We start from the raw sequence: 16234 nt of genomic DNA, 5'->3' as shown, positions 1-16234 counted from the left end.
GCAACTGCATCCTGGGCTGCATCAAGAGAAGTGTGGCCAGCAGGGCCAGGGAGGGGATTCTGCCCCTCTGCTCTGCTCTGGTGAGACCCCACCTGGAGTGTTGTGTCCAGCTCTGGAGCCCTTAGCACAGGAGAGACATGGAGCTCTTGGAGAGGGGCCATAGAAGGGCCACAAAGATGATCCAAGGGCTGGAGCAACTCCACTCTGGAGCCAGGCTGAGAGAGTTGGGGTGTTCAACCTGGAGAAGAGAAGGCTCCAGGGAGACCTGAGAGCACCTTCCAGTGCCTGAAGGGGCTCCAGGAAAGCTGGGAAAGGGCTTTTCACCAGAGAAGACAGTGATAGGACAAGGGGTAATGGTTTTAAACTGAGAGAGGGGAGATTTAGGTCAGACATCAGGAAGAAATTCTTCCCCATGAGGGCAGGAAGGCACTGGAACAGGTTGCCCAGGGAGGCTGTGGCTGCCCCCTCCCTGGAGGTGTTGAAGGGCAGGTTGGATGGGGCTTGTGCAGCCTGGGCTGGTGGGAGGTGTCCCTGCTCATGGCAGGGGGGTTGGAACGTGATGACCTTTAAGGGCCCTTCCAACCTTCACCATTTTATGATTGTGTAAGTGTTCACTTCTTATGGAATGACTAAAGGAGGAGATGTGTGCTGGCTAGTAAACTTTTTTGATTAAAATAGATCACTCAGCCATAGTGTTTGGGTTTTTTTTGAACAAACTATGAATTTCAGGGTGGTGGCTTTTTATTCCACTGAGATCTCTGCTATGCCATTTGCTTGAAAAACCCTACAGAGTTGCACAGAATTTTGGACAGAAGTGTTCCATTGAGCAGCCAAAACCAAATAGCTTCCTATAAATGGTGAAGTTTTAGTAGAATATCTTTTAAGAAGTGGTTGCTTATGTTATTTTTTTAAATTTACTTAACAGTTGCATGTGGCTCTAAATTGGCAACATTAGTTGTTGCTGTTTGAAATTGGTGTTTTCTGTGCAGGAAGGACAATCAAATTTTATAGAACTTGGTTAACATGAGGCTCTACAAGGAACATGTGTCCATGGAGCCCAGTAATCATTTTTTTGGTAAATGTAGCAGCTTCCATCTTGACAAGGGTTAGAAGAACTAGTGGAGACAAACCCCCATGTTTCAAAAACATATTTCAGAGTGGACCTGTGCCAACAAACTGAAATTTTCATTTCTAACCCATTTTTTTTTCCTATGGCCCGTTTATTCTTAGCCAGTGGTAGGTTTCAGTTTAATAGTGGCTGCTTCTCTCAGGGATGGGATCCCTAATGAGTTAATAGCAGTTTTCATTTTGCAGGGGGCTAAACAGGCTCCTTTTATTCTCTGCTGTTATGAAAGCTTTGCTCTTGGCCAGCTGGAATGCATTGTTCTTGAAGACTGGTGGCTGGATCTGTGTGTTTTCAGGTACTTCAGTTTCAGATGAGGTCTTGCTTACATCCTTAGCAATGTTATTGATCATTCTCTTTAGAAATAGTGTGTTCTGAGGTCACATTTACCTGTTCCATAGTGGAATTGTATTGGTCTCTTGTGATCTTCTTAGGACAGACTTGGAGGCTGTAGTGACTTTCCAGCAGATTATATTCCAGCATATTTAAAAAGAGGAGGAATTCTGAATGTCAAGCTGAAACACAGATGTTCTTGAGCTCCTACGTTTGGCTGTAGCATGGACCATGCTGATGGCCTCAGGAAAGATTGTGTGTTGCCCTTCCCAGCCCAGATTTCCTCTGGATAAAGTCAAGATTTGTATTTCCTAACACCAGTGAGAATGGCTGGTACAAAATGCAGAGATCTGAATGTTATTCCTGAATTTGCTTTTAATGTTGCTGGGAGGACCAGGCTAAATTAGAAAGTACAAAACCACCATCAGAAAAATATCACTGTAGATTGTGTTGTGAAAGTTGGTTTATTGTTCCATGACTCCTACAAATAAAAACATGTTTTCCTAATAGCTAAAAACTCTCCCTGGAAAATGTAGCCTTTTTTTTTTTCTGAATTACAGGGAAAAAAAAATAACTGGCTCAGCCCATTGGTCTGTGAAGCATTCTCCAGTTCCTTGTGCCATAGGTCTTGAGGCAGTGAGGTGGTGCTGTTGGGGAATGTCAGTAACCTGGGCAGATGGGGAATACACACAGATCTTTAAATAGTGTAGAACTTTCCCTCCACTGCAACATTTTCAAATCCTGCTGAGTTCTCTTCTTCCTTACTGGCAGCACTGCTCCCTCTCTTCAGTTCCATGTTGTAACTTAAATTAGTGTGTTGGCTTATGAAAGCTGGATTGGCAACGTGTTTTTCATCTCTAACACCTTGGTCTTAATGACCATAGAGAGTTGCAGTTGTGGCAGAAGCTTTGTTACTGAACAAGCAGGGGTCTCACTGTGTTTGCCTTTTCCTGCTTAATGAGAATCATCAGGAATCAAATATTTTCTTTAAGAACAATAGGCCTAAAAGCTACACACAAGGTTTAAGTCAATGTTTTCAAGATGAGCTAATTTGAATGAAAAATAAAAGTGTATTTAAAACAATAATGCTCACAAGACATCAGATTAATTCTTATTTATGTGCTGGGATTATAAAAATGTTATGGAAGCTGGCAAGGATGGCTGCAGGGAAAAGAATCTCCTCTCCACTTAAGCTTGTTATATTTGGGTATTCAGATTCCTCCTATGTTTTGTAGCATGAGTACACTCTCAATACCTTTTGATGCTTTTTTTGCTTCAATTCTGAGTAATTTTAATAATTAGGTAGCACCTTTTTCCCTTCCTTTGAGGAATTCCAAGTCACGAAGCAGAGGAATTTCATTCTCTTTACTGCTGAAATGCTTGTCCTCTAGGGCTCTTCAGCAATTCATAAAGTGCCACGTAGCAAGTTAAAAATGCACTGAATACTCTGAGCAATTAAAACATCAGGAAGAATAAACCAAGCAGAGTTTAATTATCAAAATTAGTTTGCCTGAGATACCAGGGTTAATGCTACACATGCAAAACATGCTATGAAATACATCATATTTATTGCTGGAAAGGAGACCTATTTTTCAGCTGCAAGTCCCTCTGCAGGTGCTTGGAGCAGCAGCACATTAGAGGGTGAGGCTTTTGATTTGAAGATTTGCCTGTGGAGAGGCCCCTTGTGGCATGAGTCCCTGCTCAGTGGTCCTGCACTTGGGTCACAACAACCCCAGGCAACATTGTGGGTTTGGGAAAGAGTGGCTGGAAAGCTGCCTGGTGGAAAAGGACCCAGGGGTGTTGATCAGCAGCTGGATGAACATGAGCCAGCAGTGTGCCCAGGTGGCCAAGAAAGCCAGCAGCATCCTGGCCTGCATCAGGAATAGGGTGGCCAGCAGGACCAGAGGAGTGATCATGCCCTTGTGCCCTGCACTGGTGAGGTGTCACCTCGAGCACTGTGTTCAGTTCTGGGCCCCTCACCACAGGAAGGACATTGAGGTGCTGGAGTGTGTCCACAGGAGAGCACCCAAACTGGTGAAGGGGCTGGAGAACAAGTCCTGTGAGGAGAGGCTGAGGGACTTGTAGTTGTTTAGATTGGAGGAGTCTGATTGGAGACCTCATTGCTCTCTACAACTACCTAAAGGAAGCAGTAGTGAGGTGGGTGTTGGCTTCTTTGCAAGTGGATAACAATAGGACCAGAAGAAATGGCCTGAAGTTGTGCCAGGGGAGGTTTAGATTGGAACAGGCTGCCCATGGAGGTGGTGGAGGCACCATCCCTGCAGGTGTTAAGAAAATGGGTTGACATGGAGTTTCAGGAGATGGTTTGGTGATTGAGGGTTTTAGGGTGGACGGTTGGACTTGATGATCTTGAAGGTTTTTTCCAACCTTGATGATTCTGTGATTCTACGATACTAGGAAGAATTTCTTTACCAAAAGAGTGGTCAGGCACTGGAACAGGCTGCCCAAGGAAGTGATGGGGTCACTTTCATTCAAGAAAGGTGTAGATGTGGCACTTCAGGACATGCTCTAAGTGGGTGGACAGTTGGACTCGGTGATCTTAGAGGTCTTTTCCAACCGCGACAGTTCTGTGCAATTCTGTGGTCCTCAGGTTTTTCCTGGCATCTCCTGTCCTTAGGAGTCCTCCTGTCCTTAGCCCAGTCCTTGAATAATGCAGGGTCTGGCTGTTGGGTGGTATGTCCTTTTAAACATCCCTACCCACGAATCCCCTCCCTGTTCCCAGAGGTGCGGATCGCTGCGGTTGAAGCCCTTTGCATGTTGGCTCAGTCCTCGCCCTCCTTCGCGGAGAAGTGCCTGGATTTTTTGGTCGACATGTTTAATGATGAAATTGAGGAGGTGAGGCTGCAGTCAATACACACCATGAGGAAAATTTCCAACAACATCACGCTGCGGGAGGACCAGCTGGATACTGTCTTAGCTGTCTTGGAGGTAAGAAATGTCTTGAGGCCTGGAAAAAGAGAGTCTTGTCTGGTTTTTGAGGTGTTACCATCCCATCATGCTAATAATCATCCCCTCCCTCTGAGCTGAAACTTTTTTGGTTCCTCCTCTTTGAATCCCCCCAAAGGCTCCTAAGGTCTGCTAACTTTTTATCTCCAGGACAACAGAATACTTTTGAAATAGGTGAACTTAAGATAAAAACTGTTCCCTTGGTCACTGTGCTATTGCCTTCCTGTGTGTTTCTTTCTGTCTTTTTTGGTGACCCAGCCCTCTGCACTAATTTTTCTTGTGATAGGACAAGGGAAATGGTTTTAAGCTGGAAGAAGGGAGATTTAGGTTAGACATTAGGAGGAAATTCTTCCCTGTGAGGGTGGTGAGACCCTGGCCCAGGTTGCCCAGAGAAACTGTGGCTGCCCCATCCCTGGCAGCATTCAAGGCCAGGTTGGATGGGACTTGGAGCAGCCTGGGCTGGTGGGAGGTGTCCCTGCCCATGCAAGGGGACTTGGAACTAGAGGATCTTTAAGGTCCCTTCCAACCCAAACCATCCTGTGGTTCTATGATCTTAAATACAGTTTCATTTTCTTTCTGTTTCAATTGTTCAGCTGCTTTGGCTACACCTTTGCTCTCCAAGCAGAGACAGGTTATGGGCCTGAGATCTCTCTTCTGACTCTTCCCTGTTGGTTCCCATGCTCTGCAGTGTAGATTTGGCCTTTCCCAACTCATCAGTGCTCAGCCAGGATTCAGGGCACAGCATGAGTCAGTCAGCTGCTGTTCCTGGTTGATGGCTTTGATCCAGGAAGGAGAAGAGATTTTGCATGTATGAACAGTGCTGTCCCAAACTGCTTCTCTTCAGACCTGAGTTATTTGCTGAGTTAAAGCCCTTAAGGCATGTTTTTTTTGGACCCTGCTGTATGTGGTAGGCAAGTCTCTGCTTCTTCTGGGTAGTCCCAAGCAGTGCTGCAATCCACTGGTTCTGTCTGCAGCTGCTCTTTGCTTGACCAAGAGCAATGGTGGCTTCTTTCAGTTGTGCCCCAAGGAAAAGCAAAGCAAACCTACCAACCTGTTTTATCAGTCTGTAACCAGTGCTGTGGAATATGATCTGAATTTTCAAATGCAGCAATGAGTTTAAGGTACCTCACATTTTTAAGTGATTGATTTGCCTTTCTTCAAGCTGTGGACCCAGGCATCAAGGTGTAAAGAGGTCCTAGTTAAACTGGAGTTCTGTCTGACACTTCTGTGCTGACTTATCATGTAAGACAAATCATACTTGTATTGTGGTTTATATTATCATGATTATTAAGTATTAGGGTAGCTGAAGTGTGAGATTTATTAACATTTCAATGGATTTGATTCTGAAAAGTGCTTGCTTGCTTTCTGTAAAATCCATGTTCCAGCACTAAAATGAAGGATGTGGAAAAATAGCTTTAACTTTGGTGCCTAAATTTGTTCCAAGAGTGTAAATACGGAACTGTTTGGTGCAGGGATGACTTCTGTTTTCACCCCACTACTTTGATTCTATCTGAATAACTCGACCAGCTGCTTCTTGCTTTTGTTCCCATGCTTTGGATTCTGCTTTCCCTGTTGTCCTTGATCTCAGTTTCTGATGAATTATGCTTCTCTCTTTTGTCCTGCTTGTCTCTGTACTGCCCTTCCAGTGGTCTGTGAGACTCACCTGGAGTATTTTATCTCCACGTTCATTTCATTTAGAGTTTGTCTCCCCTTTTGGTCATAGTTTGTCTTCCAGCACCAAAACAAGGAGCAGCTGAGCAGCCCTGCTGTGCTTTCCTCCTCTGATCATTTGTGTATGTTGGCTGTCATTTAAGAGCCTGTACAAGAGGACTGCTCTTTCTTCTTTTGTGTAAGACAGTGATGAACCAGCTGTTGATACTTAGCAAATTATGATTTTAAAAAGTAAAAATCCAGCACTGAAAGGCATCCAGTTCTTGTATCCTGTCCAATTTTCATGTTCTATCCAGCAGTGCCACACAAATGGCAAGGAAGTGTAATAGGTTGATATGGGATGGCAAGGTGGTTTTTGGCAGAAGGAATGCAATTAATTAAGCTGGAATTCAACCACTCCACTTCTAAAAATACTGCTTGGAGATTGCATAAGCTCCTCTGTACAATGTCACCCTGGCCTAAAAAATAAAATGGGTGCAATGTGACTTTAAAAGCAGTATATTAGGGATCCCATCTGATCATAACAAAGTTCCTGAGTGAATTTTTAAGTGTGCTTGTTTCTTCTATTGTCCATCTGTAAGCCTGTAGTTGGGTCAAATGCCTTTACCCTATAGATGATCACTGGTAATCTAGTCTGTCCAGCCATTGACATGTCCTTATGCAAACCCTTGGGAGGCTGGTGACTGGCTTGTGGAGTGGAGCTTCCCTTGCTGAATGGTAAAAGGCTGCTCTGAAGACTATGAAGTGATGTTTGGTGGTTGTTTTGCTGAGTTACCCAGCACCTTCCTCTTCTGTTAATGCCTGTGCCTTAAGGGTGCAACAACACCCAAACCAAGTAGGGATTTTGCTCTTCTTGGGAAGTCAGTGGTGAGGGAAATTCCCATTCATTCCACTAAACAAATCCCTTGGGTGGATGGGACCAGCAAGAGACCCTGCAGCAGTTTCCTGGTCTGTCACTTCATCTGGACTTAGCTGTATTAACTAGAAAGATGAGCTGTTTTTCAGATGCCTCTAGTACTAATTCAGCCAAAGAGCAAGAACTGCTGCCTTTAAAGTAAGTGTGAATGCAGGCACATCATCTCTCAAAGGTGTCTGGGTTGGGTTTTGGGTTCTTTTTTAGGATTCTTCAAGGGACATTCGGGAAGCGCTTCATGAACTTCTGTGTTGTACTAATGTCTCAACTAAAGAAGGGATCCATCTTGCACTGGTGGAGCTGCTGAAAAACCTGACCAAGTATCCCACAGACAGAGAATCCATATGGAAGTGAGTGTGTTCAGTGTCCTTGTGTGTCTCCTTGCTTTCCTGTTCTTTTTTTAGGGACAGAGGCATAAGACAGATACTGAGCTAGCTAAAAAAGGTACAGGTATTGCAGGTTTACAATCCTGTTATTCTGTAAATATTTGGAATACTGGCTACACTAAGCAATGTACAGATCCATGACTGACATAGAAACTCTGTATTGTTCTTCCTTGCTGGTACTTGTACTGGGAATCCAGAGCTGATGACCATTTCTGGAAATAGCCCTCTATTGCAGGCACTCAGAACATTCCCAGAATCGATTAATGCAATCTTCCATTTAAAACCTCATCTCTTCTATGCAACTGATGTTTTGTGCTTCTTTGACACTGCATTAAACAGTGATATTTACCAGCAGCTGATAGATCAGTCATGAGAAGTGGATGGGCTGTGTGACATTGGGCTGGAGGTACTTCTTCTGTCTGAGCAAAAATAATACACATTTGTTTGGGGTTTTTTGTTTGTTTGGTGGAAACAACAAAGGAAGTGGTGCTCCAGCACGCATGGTTTGAGATGGAGTTCTTGGATAGTGCTGGAAACACTGATTTTAGTCTGCTTTGTCTTCACTCTTATATTGTTTGTGGAGTTTGGGGTTTTTTTGGTTTTGTTATTTGATTGGGTTTTTACCTCCTTCCTCCTTTATTTCTGAAGACAAAAAAATCACTCATTTGTGAGCATTTAGCATGAAAGCTTTTCTTAAGATTTACAAATGTAGGTGTTAAGTGTTTCTTGGACAGTCTAAATAATTTTTATTACTTCCTGCTTTTCCAAGCTGTCCTCTCAATTTTCTTGGATCCTATAAAATATTAATGCCAATACTCTGCCATGAAGAGACAGTTGGTTTGGACAGTAGGATTGTGATGCTGACTAGCACCTCAAAATGCCACTGCACCATCAATTAAAAATGCTTTAGAATGTGTTTTGCAATGTACATGTTGACTAAGAAATATTTCAATCTGTGAATTTCCAGATGCTTGAAGTTCTTGGGAAGCAGGCACCCCACTTTGGTGCTTCCATTAGTCCCAGAGCTGCTGAGCACACATCCATTCTTTGACACTCCAGAACCAGACATGGATGACCCAGCCTGTATCCTTTTAATGAAGCCAGTTGATAATTTTGACTGAAATAGATTTTATTGGTATTTTCCTGGTGCTCACATTTGTTAAATCATTCCAACTGTAGCAGACAATCCTCCAGCTATTTCTCAATCTCTTTGCCACTTAGTTTTGTTACTCAGCAAGTGATGGAGTAACTGTTATCTGGAACCATCTTCATAAATAACAATGTGGTGTAATTGGTCTTTTTTTAATGCTGTGATGAATAATCTGTTTAACAAGCAATTTGTCAGGGTTTGGGCTTTGTAGAGGAGTGTTTTGATGTGAAAACCTTTGTCTAGTTTGTACTAATTTTGAAGATGCTTTAGCTTTTAAATAAGAAGAGTGGTTTTCCTTGTCTGGTTTTCCTTTCTTTTTATGTAAAACTTTTCACTCCTGTGCAGTGCACAGACCAGCAGTCTCTTAGTACAGCAGTGGCTTGCTGTACATTTGCCATTTAAAAAAATAACTCAAAATCAGAAATTTTTATATTAATGATAACACTTCTGGTGCAGTCAAGAGGTTCTCCTCCACCTCCACTCTGCCCTCATAAGACCACACCTGGAGTATTGTGTCCAGTTCTGGGCTCTCCAGTTCAAGAGGGACAGGGATTTACTTCAGAGAGTCCAACAGAGGCTACAAGGATGATGAAGGGACTGGAACATCTGTCTGATCAGGAAAGGCTGAGAGACCTGGGGCTGTTTAGTCTGAAGAGAAGACTAAGAGGGGACCTTATTAATGTCTACAAATATCTGCAGGGTGGGTGTCAAGAACGGGCCAGTCTCTTCTCAGTGGTGCCTGTGACAGGACGAGGGGAAATGGCACCAAGTGACAACACAGGGAGTTCCAGCTCAACATGAGGAGAAACTTCTTTCCTGTGAGGGTGACAGAGCCCTGGGACAGGCTGCCCAGAGAGGCTGTGGAGTCCCCTTCTCTGGAGACTTTCAAGACCCACCTGGACACATTCCTGTGTGATCTGCTCTGGGTGTTCCTGCTGCAGCAGGGGGGTTGAACTCGATGCTCTTCAGAGGTCCCTTCCAACCCCTGTGGTTCTATGATTCTGTGAATAGGAGATGCCTTGAAAATGTGGAATCCCATTTTTCCATCATTCTCCTTCCTTCTCTGCAATTGCAGAGTGTAATGTTATTTCTGATCCATGCTGAGAGATGTTAGACTCAAAACAACTCTCTTCCTCTGTGAAGCTACTCCTTTCCCTCACCTGTCACAGGTCATCAGCTGAAACTCCCATACAGAGTAATTAAATACCTTGTGAGAATTGAAAAGGGCCAGAAACTCGTGGAAAGATCAATCCTTAGTCAGACAGCTGGGTAGTAATTTGAGTAAATTTGTCCTATGAGTTGAGGATTGAAGGAATGCTGGGGAGGGGCAAGCTGTGTTTAAGCTCAGTGCACCTTCCTGCTCTGAACCAAAGTATATTATTGTAGAGAATGTTCTGGAGGAAACTTGCCATGAAATTTTATGGAGATTCATTGTGTGAAGACAGGCCTGGGAGCCAGAAAGTACAAGGTAGACCTGAGTGGTCTGTTTCTGGTGTAAATTGTTAATGAAAAACATGTTTTGGTCTGATTCCGAGCACTTGGCAAATATGAGTCAGGTTAATTGAATAGCTGAAAATTTGGAAAGGATTTTGGGCAAAGAGAAGAAATTCATGAAATCATAGAAAGGTTTGGGTTGGAAGGGACCTGAAAGATCATCTAGTTCCAAGCCCCCTGCATGGGCAGGGACACCTCCCACTAGATCAGGTTCCTCAAGGCCAGGCTGGATAGGGGTCTGAACACTTCCAGGGATGGGGCTTGTCAAGTGGAAGCCTTTATGATTGGCAGCCCATGGATGCAGGAGTGTTTTCAGGAGGTGAGAGAAGTGGGTGCAGTCCCTTCTGTGGCTGAACCTACTTCTTCCCCATGCAGGCGAGTGCCCAGACAATCATAAGCTTGGCAGTGGGATCCTTTCACACTCTCCTGTTCAAGATCTTATTCTTGGAGCCAGCCCTGTTGCAGACAAGTGCCCCAGCCTTTGGGCTGGCTGCTAAAGCCTTCAGCTGCCCTCTGTATTTTTCAGGCTTTCAGACTTGGAAAATGATTTTTGCATTCCAGAAAAATCTTCCTGCGTTTGATTCTTTGGTTTAAGTCTGTGTGAGAGGGCCAGCATCACAGGAAATGAGCAGTTTTCAGAGACTCAGAGATAAACATTGAATTTTAGATAGTGTTTGGGTACAGTGTAAGCTTTGAGGAAGGGTGAAACTCCACCATATGAGCCCTGCATTTATAATCCCTGGCTCCTGTCCTTTGTGTCGCCTCCGAGCCGGCCAACGTTGGCACTAACATCCTTCCTCCAATATGGCTCATCCTGTAGTGTTTGCACTTTGTAGTTAGTTTTCATCTGCTCAGAGAGCTGCCTCTCTGGGTTTTGCTCAACAGTTTCCAACTGTAAACCCTCCAAAACAATCTCCAGCAAAGAAAGGGTTGTTGAGTTGCTTTAACTTGCCATCCCCGAGGAGCTCTTCTTCTTGGTGTTGATTTTTCTTTAACGATCCGTTTCAATAGACATTGCTGTTCTGGTTCTGATTTTTAATGCTGCTAAAAGTTGCCCAACAATGCCTGCCCTCTTCTCTGATCACACCTTCAGACATTATGCCTATCTCCGGGACAGTCTCTCCCATCTGGTCCCTCCATTAAGAGTAAGTTGACACACTTTGGTTTGCACTTCACCGCTCTGTTGTGAACGGTGCTGGTCTCTTCCACCTCTGTCTTTGTTAAACACTTTGGTTCTAAAAGTTCATGTACATGAAGTAAGAAGAGCCAAATATTGAATTGTTACAGCCTGGATATTGTAATATTTTTTGGAGAATAATCATTTTATTGCTCTGAAGTGAGAATAGTATTTTCTGTAGTCCTGACTGTGGGGAGAACAGCTGAGCCTTTGTAGACCTTCTATCATTGGATTGTTGTCTTACCTAAATGGTTTATTGCAGGTGAGATGTGTTCCCTGCTGCTTTGAAGCATGTTTCTCCTGCATGGAAGTAAAAATGGGACTAAAGTTGATTTTTAAGTGTTATAAATAACACTTTGTGTGGTCTTGGACTTGCCTTGACTTCACAGTGTCAGAGTGGATGAGGAAGATGCTTTCCTCAAAGGGATGTTGAAGTTTAACCTGAAGATCTCTAGCTGCAAGTGGATTATAAAATGGAGAGCATTAACTAACACAGAGAAAAGATGCAGATTAGGAATCCTTTATATAAATTTTGAATTAGAGAAACAAATTGGAGCTTTCAGTTGGCAGGTGTTACATAGGTGGTAGCATTCTGCAGTGTTACTTGTGTTAGACTTCTCTGTGTGCATGTGTTTCTTCTTGCTTAGTTACCAGGTAGGAAGCTGGTGTCCTCCCCTGTCTCTCCCAGTATTACACCACATGAAGATCCATCCCAACAGTTCTTGCATCAGAGCCTGGAGAGGGTTTACAACCTTCAGCACCTTGACCCGCAGGGCATTCAGGAGCTGCTGGAATTTACCATCCGGTAAGGCTGCTCCCTGTTCATGGGAAGGTCAATTGGGATTCCACATTTCTCTCAAGCAGGTTCTTTACTTTGGAATATCCATGTTGCACTTTGCTGTTGGGCACTGAACCTGAGCCTTCTTCTAGACAACATTGTGATAAAACAGCGTTGACAACCTGTTTGAGTCAAAGCTGATGGTCTCAGCTCTGGCTCTGCCCCACTGAATAATCAGTGTGTGTTTTAGGGGAGCATTTCTCAGAGTCAGGTAAGGGTGCTTCTCTTGGGCTGTTCACTTATGGTAAAATACACTCATGGATGACAGCCCCCTGTGTCATTCTTAGTTGTCTGTTTCTGTATAAGTCCCTCATTTTGATCACATTATTCTCAGTGTACATGCAAGGAGGGGTTTTGCTTCATCTTTATGGGAAGAGAGAGATTGTCCCTTTTGCTCTTCCAGTTTCCAGGTGTGTGGTCTTCCATTCAGCAGGAGAGGAACAGTGCTTTGTTAGGCTCTTAGCACCAGTCCCACTTATGAAGGACTTTGGAATTCTTCATCAGTTTGAAAATCAGAGAGATTTTTTTGGAAAAGAAAACATCAATGCACGTTGCTGTGTGGTGTTGTATGGAAGGGTGTGCAGAATGGCTTCTGAAGGGGGCTTGATGCTGCATCTTCCATTGCATCTCCAGACCAGTTTACACAAACTTCACCTCCAGACCAGTTTACACAAACTTGAAAAGAGTTTCAGTGTGGTTCTGCTGGGAAAGAGGAAGAGAGCCTTATTTTGAGAGTTGGAAAAACAACCTAAAATGCTCAGTTTGGAATATGGAATTCCAGAAAGCTTTCTTCTTTTCCTTCCCTGCAGATAGCTGCCTTTTCTGTATGTGTAGCTGTGAATGGCTTTCACACCCACCTGCAGTGGTGCATAAAGTGTGCTCCTCACTGGAAACCCAGCTGTGAAAACTATGTGGTTTCTCTTCAGCTGTTTTGAAGCTACTCTGCACAGCCTCAAACAGCCTTAAAGCATTTAATGCACTGAGCACTTGAAAGGGTCTTGTGGTTTAACCTCAGAGAGCAGCTAAGCCCCCCCTGCTGGGATGGGAGAGAGAATCAGAAAGGGCTCAAGTGAGAAAACTCATAGGATGAGATAAAGGCAGTTTGACAGAACCATAGAATCATAGAATGGTTTGGGTTGGAAGGGACCTTAAAGATCATCTAGTTCCAAGTCCCCTGCCATGGGCAGGGACACCTCCCACCAGCCCAGGTTGCTCCAAGCCCCATCCAGCCTGGCCTTGAACACTTCCAGGGATGGGGTAGAAACAGCTTCTTTGAGCAACCTGTTCCAGTGCCTCACCACCCTTACAGAAAAGAATTTCTTCCTAACATCTAACCTAAATCTCCCCTCTTCCAATTTAAAACCATTACTCCTCAACCTATCACTACACACCCTGGTAAAAAGCCCCTCCCCAGCTTTCCTGTAGCCCCTTTCAAGTGCTGGAAAGGCTGCTGTGAGGTCTCCCTGGAGCCTTCTCTTCTTCAGGCTGAACAAACCCCTAGGGGCAAAGCAAAAGAAGGAATGAATTTGCTTCTTCCCATCAGCAGGCAGGAGTTCAGCCATCTCCAGGAAAGCAGGGTGGATCCATCACACCTAATGGTTATTTGGGAAGACAAACACCATCACTCTGAACAATGCCCTCCCCTCCTCCTTCTTCCCCCAGCTGTATATTGCTGAGCATGATGTCATATGGCATGGAATATCCCTTGAGTCAACTGGGATCATCTCTCCTGGCTGTGTCCCCTCCCAGCTTCTCATGCATCCCCAGCCTACTCACTGGTGGGGTGAGGAGCAGAAACAGCTCAGCCATAGCAAGAACATCTCTGCATTATCAACACTGTTCTCAGCACAAATCCAAGCCACAGCCCCATACCAGCTACCATGAAGAAGATTTACTCTCTGCCTGCCAAAACCAGCACAAACAAGGTGATCTCTTGGCAGAGCATCAGGAATCTCACAGGCACAGTGAAGGTCTGGAAAGAATATGCTCGAATCAAGTGTAGGAATTGTGTTGGAGATGGCTGTGTGTGTAATTTACATGCACTAAAGGACAGTAATGCTTTGGAATTGATGGAAAGTTGGAGTTACCTGGATGTTTTCCTGTGTAAATTGCTCTGGAGGATCCTGCTGTAGCAGGGGGGTTGGGCTAGATGATCTCCAGAGGTCCCTTCCAACCCCAACCATTCTGTGATTATTGGCGTGGCTCTTTTCCTGCTGGGATCACCACCCAGAAACCACACTAAAGCAGCTGCTATTTTCCACCCTTCAGAGAAGGGAGGATTTAAGACAAAAAACAAGAAGTGTTAAAGGTTATTTTGCAGAGAGCAGGAGTTTCCTGCACCAACAATTTGGTTGCCGAGAGGAGAGGGATTGAAGAAGCTCACAGTGGTGGATTCTGTGGTGGGATGTAGCTCCCTTCTCCTTCATAGATGTTGTCATCAGAGGAAGTAACACAGACATTGTGGTGTCTTCTTGGGATTTACATTCCTTACCATGCTCATGACTGATCCTTTTCCCCCAGGCTCTGCAGCTGAAACTGCAAGACAGGCTTTTTAGCAAATGGATCTTTGTGGTTTAGTTTCTCCATCCATACTGCAGGATATTTTTATTATTCTTTTTTTTTTTTTAAATCTTGGTGGGAATTTCAAAATCTCTTCAAGATTTGTAAGGAAATGGAACGAGTGGAATTGGGAACCCTGAAAGGCTGGGAAATGGAATATCTGCCTGGCTGTTAGCTGAGGGATGACATCCTGTGCCCCATTAGTGTGTTGTGATGCGTTAAGTATAACATGGGAATTAAAGCACCCAGGAGCTTGTGTTCTTTTCTCTCTGGGAAAAGATGAAATGCAGTCAGGATGTCAGGCTCTTGGGCTGGCTCTGCTGTTGTTGCACTGGGGGAAGGCTCAGCCCCTCTGCTTAGGAGAAATTTTGTTTGTGTGCATTAGAAGGGGTGTGGTTAGTAGGTCAGGGAGGTTCTCCTCCCCCTCTATTCTGCATTGGTGAGGCTGCATCTGGAATATTGTGTCTGGTTCTGGGCCCCTCAGTTCAGGAAGGGCAGGCAACTGCTTGAAAGAGTCCAGGGCAGAGCCACAAAGATGATGGAGGGAGTGGAACATCTCCCTGATGAGGAAAGGCTGAGGGAGCTGGGTCTCTTGAGCTTGGAGAAAAGGAGACTGAGGGGTGACCTCATCAGTGTATACAAATACATAAAGGGTGAGTGTCAGGAAGATGGAGTTAAAGCTTTTTTTCAGTGATGTCTAGTGATAGGACAAGGGGCAATGGGTGCAAACTGGAGCCCAGGAGGTTCCATGGGAATATCAGGAAGAACTTCTTTCCTGTGAGAGTGACAGAGCCCTGGGCCAGGCTGCCCAGAGAGGCTGTGGAGTCTCCTTCTCTGGAGACATTCCAACCCTCCTGGACACGTTCCTGTGTGATGTGCTCTGGGTGACCCTGCTCTGGCAGGGGGGTTGGGCTGGGTGATCTTTCGAGGTCCCTTCCAACCCCTGAGATTCTGTGATTCTGTGATTACACAGATAATAGCATGGATTTTTAAAAAATGTGTCAGCACTCAGCAGCCTTCTGGCGTGGAAGAGTCAATGTTGCAGAATGGCATCATAAATGCAAAGGTAAATCTAAAATAAAGGGAAGGTTCATCTGAAGTAAAAAAACCACCATTATTTTGAGTAATACAGTAGGAACCATGGAAGTAGAATGACAACTTCAGTACACTTTGGATGAAAGCAGAATGCAGAGAAGAACAGAGAGGTGTCAAATCCCTATCATCCAACCTGTTTTCAGTTCTGTAACAAAAGATGAGGGTTGTTTTCTTAGTGCACACTTTTGATTTTAAAACAGGTCTGAGAGTAGAGAACTAATGCCTTTTTAGGTTCCAGTAACTGTCTTTTTATTTTCTGTGCAGTTAAAAGCTCCTGCTTATGGCTGTGTGATTTACAAGAAATACCAGACAGCACACAATGGCTTCAGCCCATCAGACTTCAGCTTCTTTTAAAAAGGCAGCTCTATTTCAGATTACACTTGGTTGTATGAGCCAAAACAACCTTTCCAAGCCAACGTGGATAGTTCAGTTTCCCAGCAGTGGAACACAGATGGGTCGTTTGCTGCTGGAGAAGGCTGGAGTGTTGTGGGTTAAATATGGAGCTGCTGAGCTCTATGGGTCCCGTTGGGC

At 44.4% G+C, this 16234-nt stretch overlaps 1 protein-coding gene across 4 annotated transcripts in view; it reads left to right on the top strand.

The window, feature by feature from the left end:
- LOC127380135 (integrator complex subunit 4) overlaps window positions 1–16234 on the top strand; it is a 47952-nt gene that overhangs the window by 17995 nt on the left and 13723 nt on the right. For 3 of the 4 annotated variants that reach the window (XM_051608666.1, XM_051608667.1, XM_051608669.1), the window contains 5 exons: window positions 4197–4402; window positions 7212–7354; window positions 8358–8473; window positions 11046–11179; window positions 11859–12016. In XM_051608666.1, coding sequence (XP_051464626.1) covers window positions 4197–4402; window positions 7212–7354; window positions 8358–8473; window positions 11046–11179; window positions 11859–12016 — 757 coding nt within the window. The remainder of the gene's footprint in view (window positions 1–4196; window positions 4403–7211; window positions 7355–8357; window positions 8474–11045; window positions 11180–11858; window positions 12017–16234) is intronic. The other variant, XM_051608668.1, reaches the window with a different exon arrangement.

Source organism: Apus apus, chromosome 1 (assembly GCF_020740795.1).
Source record: "Apus apus isolate bApuApu2 chromosome 1, bApuApu2.pri.cur, whole genome shotgun sequence".
Classification (NCBI taxonomy): Eukaryota; Metazoa; Chordata; class Aves; order Apodiformes; family Apodidae; genus Apus; species Apus apus.
The sequence above is the reverse complement of the archived record's forward strand: the minus strand, read 5'-3'. Positions and strand labels throughout refer to the sequence as shown.